Source organism: Merops nubicus, unplaced genomic scaffold (genome assembly GCF_000691845.1).
Source record: "Merops nubicus isolate BGI_N331 unplaced genomic scaffold, ASM69184v1 scaffold39777, whole genome shotgun sequence".
NCBI classification, from domain to species: Eukaryota; Metazoa; Chordata; class Aves; order Coraciiformes; family Meropidae; genus Merops; species Merops nubicus.
In genome coordinates, this window is record NW_008619084.1 from 1 (window position 1) to 7,850 (window position 7,850).

General features: G+C 45.8%; 1 protein-coding gene across 1 annotated transcript; it reads left to right on the plus strand.

Annotated features, from left to right (window-relative positions):
• Positions 1–170: 170 nt before the first annotated feature.
• Positions 171–6,338, plus strand: LOC103776163 (aldose reductase-like). Its single transcript, XM_008943658.1, is given in 11 exon segments — positions 171–279; positions 633–682; positions 684–789; positions 1,849–1,965; positions 3,038–3,115; positions 3,774–3,896; positions 4,356–4,462; positions 4,624–4,705; positions 5,229–5,312; positions 5,777–5,859; positions 6,296–6,338. Coding segments are annotated over 11 exon segments (939 nt in total). The 5' UTR covers positions 171–213.
• The last annotated feature ends 1,512 nt before the right edge of the window (positions 6,339–7,850 follow it).

A 7,850-nucleotide genomic window follows, 5' to 3' on the forward strand; every position in this document is an offset into this window, starting at 1 on the left:
GGTGGTCACCCGCGCGATTATTGATTGATTTGAGCTTTCACATTAACCTGGGTGAGTGGAGTCTAACAGAAAGGCCGCAGCCCTGTTTGCCGGATGTGGGAGGACCCAGAGCACCGGCACCACTCTGCCCCCACCCCGGCCAGCGACCAGTCCCTCTCTAACCAGCCGGGCAAGAGGCGGCTGCAGCGGGGCTGCCCAGGCAGCGCGCAGGCCATGGCCACCTACGTGCAGCTGAGCACCACAGCCAAGATGCCACTCCTGGGACTAGGCACCTGGAAGGTAACAGCTTCAGAGGAAAGCACCGGTATTGTAGAGCTCCGTGACACAAAAACTCCGTTCCCCCTGGTCCGGCTCTGGAGAACTGTCCTGGTGTTGAGGGCCCCGCTCTGGCTGGCTGCTGGGCTGAACCTGTGTGGGAGTGGGGCTATGGATAAATGACAGGAGACTGGCTACAAGCCCTGGAGCCCACGTTTATGACTGTAAGAAATACTGTTCTTGTAAAGAAGGAAAAAAAACCTGCTGCAGGGCAGGGGCAGCTTTCAGTGAGGTGGTTTCCCTATTCTCATTATGCAAGTTTACAAGTATTTAACATGTACTGATTTGAGAGTCTTAAGATTTTGCATCATTTTTAGTCCCCAGCTGGGCAAGTAACAGCTGCAGTGATGGCAGCCATCGATGCTGGGGGACGACGCCTACGTGTACCAGAATGAGAAGGAAGTTGGGGAGGGGATCCAGCAGAAAATCAAGGAAGGTGTTGTGGAACGAGAAGACCTCTTCATTGTCAGTAAGGTAACGATCTGATCATCTTTCACCCTGGAGCAGGGGTGGGGGAATCCTTCCTCTATAGTATTTTCACAGTAGGAAGCTTAACTACTGGAGATGAACTTCATGCTGGAAGCTGAATCACTCCACAACATCGTTCAAGTTACTCCTGATACAAGCTTACTGCTTCACCCAGTTCTGTATGGAGAGTTGGGAACGATATGTGATGTCAGGACCCTGCTGTGGTCTGCCACTCTGTTGAGGAGACCCAGAAGTGCTTGGGGGTGGATTAGGAGGAACCTGGCCCTACATCTCATATCTGCAGAATGACTGATGCCAAACAAGGGAAGCAGGAGAAGGTGCAGTGGGCCAGGTAGCACCAAGCAAGGTAGAAACCCTTGGTGCAGGGGTCTGAGATCACTGTCACGGACTGATACAGAGACAGAACCAGTTTGGTAATGGCACCTTGCTGACTGCTAAAGCACAGCAGGGGAAACAAGTCTGGTGGTGGCTGGTGCTTGTTCCCACAGCCAGCCTCACAGTCCTGCCAGAGGGGTGTCTCTGCTATGTGAGGAAGATGAGCTTCTGGGCACCTTGGGACAGTGTAATCTGCTCAGCACATGTCCCAAGAGAAGTGTGGTTGGTAGGTTCTCTTCCTCATGCTTGTTAAGAAAAACAGGCCATTTAGCAGGATTAAGAAGTTTCTTCTTACCTTGGTGAAGGCTGGTGCCAACCACTTCTTTGTGGGTGATCTTATATTTTCTTTGCTTTGTCTGCTGAATTTTTTATAGGAAATGTACAAATTATCACATCTGGCAGAAAGCTTACTTTAGCTAAGCCATCCTCTTCTACAGAAATCCTTGCAATAGGAGTCATTACTACAGATCTCTGACAATGTGTACAGCCACAGCACATGCTGTGTCACAGGCCAGCCCCACCAGAGAGCAAACCCCATCTTAAGAGCATTTGGATGGCATAATTCCACATCACCTTCCAAGCACAACAGAGCATTTCTGTCCTGTGCAGGAGAGCAGCCAAGAGCTTTAACCCAGGAAGTCACAGTGTGCCTTGGCTTTTTGTCTCTAGCTGTGGAGCACATTTCATGAAAAGCCTCTGGTGAAGGGAGCCTGCCAGAAGACTCTTGCTGACCTGAAACTGGATTACCTTGATCTCTACCTCATCCACTGGCCTATTGGGTTCAAGGTACAGTAACAGCAATGCCCTTGGCTTTCACTCCTGGGACAGCTCCTCAAAAGTGCCAGTAACACCTGCAGCACTACTGCTGCTCCAGTCCAGAAAGCCCCATGTGCCTCTCATGTGTACCAGCAATGCTCTGGTGCTGCCTGTTCTGCTTTACTCTGGCCACGTGAGCCAGGCTCTTGATCTCTGCCCCGAAACTGCTTCTTGCACAGTGTCCTCTGCCCTTTTGATAGTGGGAGAGGCAGACCTAGACTGAGCTGACCTTGCCTGCAGGAGCCTTAGTGCTGTTTCACAGACTTTGGATTTCAAAAGATGCTTTTTGATACCAAACTTTCACAGACTACATATACTTCAAAGGATTTATGTCCATTTATATATAGACACATATATACCCTTAGGCTTTCCCTTCTGCTACACCCAGAGCAAAATCTATTCTCCATGGTGATTTTGAGCTCAACTTAATTTCATTCTCTCAATATTGTTTTAGTTAGCTTTATGTGAACCAAGCTGTCAAGTGAAGCTGCATAATATTGTGGCATCTAGAAAATCCCAACCATTCAAAACACTTTGGCCATGCTGCCTAGTTACAAGTTGTTCTAATTTTCCTAATACAGCTATTTAAACAGTAAGCCTCCCCAACAGAAATCTGTCAACAGTACCTTTTTCATCAGATGTACTCCAGCGTAAATGTTTATTTTCACTCAGCCAAAGTCAATCCTCCATATACCTTTATAAAAATTACTAAAGAAGCTATTACACCGAAATGTGCAGAATGGAACAATACATAAAGTGAACTCATGTAAGACTCCAGGACATTGTTCTACGAGTAAATTGCTTCCCTGTGTGCATTTTGTGTCCAGCAGAAAAACTTATTGGGATAGTAGATGGCAAAGATGCCACGATCCTGCAGGAACTAATAATAAGAAATGACTGAAGAATTAATTAAGTTATCACAAGAATTACTCAAGGTTTTTCATGCACTATTATCTTTAGCTTTTTACATTCCTGTTTGGCTGTTTTATATAGATAGCATCCCAACAGAGGTTATTTCAAGCATTTTCTTTGTCACTGACAGGCAGGGGAGGAGCTGTTCCCCACAGATGACAAAGGCATGTCAATACCCAGCAACACTGATATCCTACAGACATGGGAGGTAAGCTCAGCCACAGCAGGAGAATCATGTCTTCTGCCCTCAGCAGTCTCTCCCATGCTTTCACTGCCTTCAGCAGTCATACAGCTGTTGTCTTCTAGATGCAAAACTAGTTGGAAGGAACGTAAGGCCGCACAAAGCAGCTTCCCATAATGTGCATGCTTAGTCTCTACCTAGTTATTCCTGTTTCTTGAGTGCCTGACTTGACTGCCTGACCCACCATGAGCTCCACGGTGGAGCTACAGACTAGACTGAGGTTAGAAAAGGTTCTCTGCCTGACCATACCAACCATACAGTTGTCTTCACCACAGTTCTTGTGCCCATCTTGAATGGCTCAAATAAATTTTATAGAAATAAAGACCTTTTAGGCTGCGATCTTGTCTACAGTGTGGGGTCCTCCAGTGCTTGCACAATAGTTGATTAATGAGTGTCATTTTAATTCTGCTCATGCAACCTGGTGTAAATTTCTACAAACTCAGGGAATGAGAATTTGGGCTGAGATGGCACTAATGTGCCAGTACCTGCTTCTTCTTTGGAGAACTCTGCAACTCTGAACAGTCATTTTGTGCTGCTCATGATGGGAAACTAAGCCACATCAGGAAGACGATCTTCACAGCCTGCCTTGAATAGCAGATGATGATTTTGCTCCTTTTTGTGTTAGGCCATGGAAGAGCTGGTGGATGCTGGCCTGGTAAAAGCCATTGGTATCTCCAACTTCAACCATGAGCAGATTGAAAGAATCTTGAACAAGCCAGGACTGAAGTACAAGCCTGCAAATAACCAGGTAAACTGCCAAGTGACTGCACGTGAATAGTTTTCAGGGTTTATAAAGATCTGATTACAATTGAATGAGGAGATGGAAGAAGGGAGAACAAAGTAAACAGCCTGCACTCTAAATCCTGCTCTGTGGATGTTTCTGAGTACACAAAGGCACTTGGATACCTTCTTTTTTGTCTCACTTTGCTGAACCATGGCTTATGAATGTTAGAGTATTTCCCTGGAAACATCCTTTCTAGAAGAATAAAGAACCCAGACATGAGCTTTGTGGAACCCCCAACATAAATCGTGTAAGCACTTTGTATAAAAATAGATGCCTTCAATGCTAAGGATGCGTATTATCACACAGGCCACTGGCTTATTAGGGGAAAAGGCAGCCTCCAATTGGATTAGGAGATAATCCATGGAGCACAACAATACTACAACAGTTTTGCCACTATCAGCCTCTGTGACTTTGTGTTGGCAGATCGAGTGCCATCCATACCTCACCCAGGAGAAGCTGATCAAGTACTGCCAGTCCAAAGGGATTGCTGTGACTGCGTACTGTCCCCTCGGCTCCCCTGACAGACCATGGTAAGACTGCTTTGCACTCTTCCAGGGAGCTGGCATGGATTATGCTTGTAACATTTAGGCTACAACTGCACTACTAACCATTCATCCAGATACAGACCTTTCTTGCTAGGCTGGACCTTTCTATACAGGTTTCTTGCTACCGATTTCTCTTCTCTGTGTAGGGCTAAGCCAGAGGATCCTTCCCTTCTGGATGACCCCAAGATCAAAGAGATTGCAGCCAAGCACAACAAAACCCCAGCACAGGTGGGTAGGTGCAGCACAGAGGGTTTTTCTTCCAGTAACACAGCCATAAAGAAAAACAGAGCTGAGGAGTGGGAAAAGTCTGCACCTATTCCCCATGAATTATGGCACCCCCTTGCTATTTCCCTAAAACTGCAGACTTTTATCATACAGCCTGCAAGACATGCAACTACTATTTCTCTGGCTCCCAACCAGAAGAAGAGTCTTGACCCATCTTCAGATGTCACTTCCCATCTCAAGTCCTCTTGCAGAAAATGAAAGCCTTGCATGAACTCATAAAAGCCCAGGTGAAAAGAAAAGGGATTGACAGTCCCAAAACTAGATGACAAAGGAGGCCTTTCATGTAGGTCTCCACTACTTCTCTCCTGGTTCTCCAGGAAGCGCTGCCTGGGCCACAGGGACAGGAATGGTTTGACATGCAGCTCTGCAGAAGCTGGTACAGCTTAGGGAAAACACTGTTGGAACAGGCTCTGCTCCCTCCAGAGCAGGAGCTCCCTCCCTCTGACTCCCTGCTCGATTCCTGCAGGTTCTGCTTCGCTTCCAGATCCAGAGAAACGTGATTGCCATTCCCAAGTCTGTCACACCGCAGCGCATCGTGGAGAACTTCAAGGTGAGTGCTTAGGAGGGACCTGGGTGCTGCCCTTCCCTTCAGGGACAGCGTGCCTTCCCCTGCCCAGCAGCAGTGGTCCCTTCTCACCCTTCCCTGGTCCTCCTCAGTGAAGAGGACTGGGTTTTGTCTTTCTTTATGATTACCTACACTCTGCTGAGGGTCAAGCCAGACCTGCTTTTGGAAGGGAGAGATAAACAGGTCTTATATTTCCTGTTCTGTGGTTTGTGGAGAAATCAGCAGGCACATCTTGCTTGGAGCTCCCACACAGTAACCAGTACTAGAAAAGTCTTACATAGAATAAACAACTTTCATAAAATAGTGCTTGTGTCCATAAAACAAGTTGTTCCTCTCTTAATTCAGTGGCCGATGACTGAAAATGATCCTCAAGTGTGGAGCTGCTCTAACCGTGTCTTCACACTCTTTGATTTTTCAAGGGGGTGATTTCCAGCTGTTTCTCTTGCTAGGTGTTTGACTTTGAATTAACTGAAGAGGAGATGGCAACTATTCTCAGCTTTAACAGAAACTGGAGGATCTGTGCAATGAGCACGTAAGTGACACTGCTTGTTTCCTTCCAACTCTTAATTTTTGTGTATTCTTTACAAGGAATTTTGTCTCACAGCTACTAGCTAGCATGAAACTCAATTTATTTAAAAATCATGCCAGATTAAATTCCAACTGTTTTCTTCCAAACATACTTTTTCATGAGATGTTTTAATACTTTCATTTTGAAAACAAAAACAAGCCAAACCACATTCTTATTTTTAATTTGGTTTCTGGGAAATCTCTGTAACTTGAATTACAAAACCAAAAGGTTTCTGGATGTTCATCTAATCTTTGACCGTATTAGAGAAATGAGGACACATATCTCCACATATTCTTCTTGTAATTACATGATGTGGATCTTCCTTTGTTGGCTCTTCCAACACACCTCTATATAACATACAGGTCACCCACAAAAACAACGTTCCTTCGATTTCTTTCAGGTCCAAAAATCACAAGGAGTACCCTTTCCATGCAGAGTACTGAAGATGCTTGTAACATGGCCTTCACCAGACCTCTGGTCTCTCAGGTGCCTTTGCCATAACTTTGAGCTGTCTATCTAGTTTTCTTACTAGTTTCTGCCACCAATGAAGACATGGGATGTTTATCTCATTAAATTTGTTTGAATTTTTTTTTTAAGAAAGAGAGTATCATCTACAGAACAAAATGTGGTATGTAATAATGTTCTGGGAGGGTTTGTACCACCATTCAGTGATTGTTTTCAGTCTTGCATCAGCAGAAACCATATGTTGACAAACAAAAAAAAACGAAAACAAAACAAGAAAAAACCCACCATGCAGTCACAATTTCATCAGAAGTGTCCCGTCTTTTAAATAAAACTAATTTTAAAATGCAGAAACATAATTGGCTGGAAGTCTTCTGCCTTGTGTAGGAAAACCCCAAACTCCCCATATCCAGAGATGCACAGAGAGGTCAGCTGCAGTCACTTGCACTCTGGGTACACTGATCCTTCCTGGGACAACAAAGCCACTCGTCTCTTTCCCCTGCGGGTACCAGAGGGCAACCAGCCCTCAGAGGAGACCCACATTGCCCCTTCCCCATCAGTCACCAGCCCCCAGGCTCTGGCCAGAACATTTCAGACACCACACAACCTGAACATTGGCCCGCAGTCAGGCAAGGGTCAGCTCCTCGGTGCTGAGCCCAAACTGCTGTCACCTTAGGATGTCCTCCCCGAAATCTTCACTTTCAATTCACAAAGATATAATCCAAGACAATGTGTTTCCCAGATTTCCAAAGGAAGGAGCCCATAATGCCCTCAGCAACCCCCAGGCAGAGGTAAGACACCCATCCTGCAAAAAAATACACCAACTTAGTGATTCCAGTAAGGGTACAAAATTTATGGTGTGGAAGCCAAGGATGTGTGGAACTTCTACCATCCTTCACAACCACCATCTTTCTCTTGGAAAGCTCCTGCTCAAACACTTGCTCTGACTTACAGCAGAGTCAGCACTGTGGGCTCAGTCTCAAAAATTCATCCAGATGCTCCTTGGTTAAGGGCAGCACTTACTGCTCTATCCCACCCATGCTGAAAGGCTCTCCTGCTTCCTGCTGTGCTCTCCTGCTACCTGCTGACACTTGAAGTGTCTCCTCTCATCCCAGGGCACACACAACAACCTCCTGAAAGAAAGGAAACATCAGAGGGCTTTAGCCACATCAGCTTGCTGAATAAGCCTAGGCAACAGGGATACACAGACAGGAGCTGCCTGAGGAGGGCAGGCCAGCTAACCTGGACATGCCACAAAGAGTTAAGACTATGTGCTCCTGGTTTCGTTTCTGGAATTTCATTTTATTCATCTCTTCAGATTAATAGCCAAATACCATAATTATGGAAGATTAAAGTCTTCAAAAACACTCTTGAGAAGACACAGAGGTGGTGGTGGGACCTCAAAGGACGCTCCTGGCTTGATCTGAACCAAATGCAAGAAAGGGGCAAAGTCTCAGAATCTGATTAAATCCATCCAATTTCTCTTTGCATTC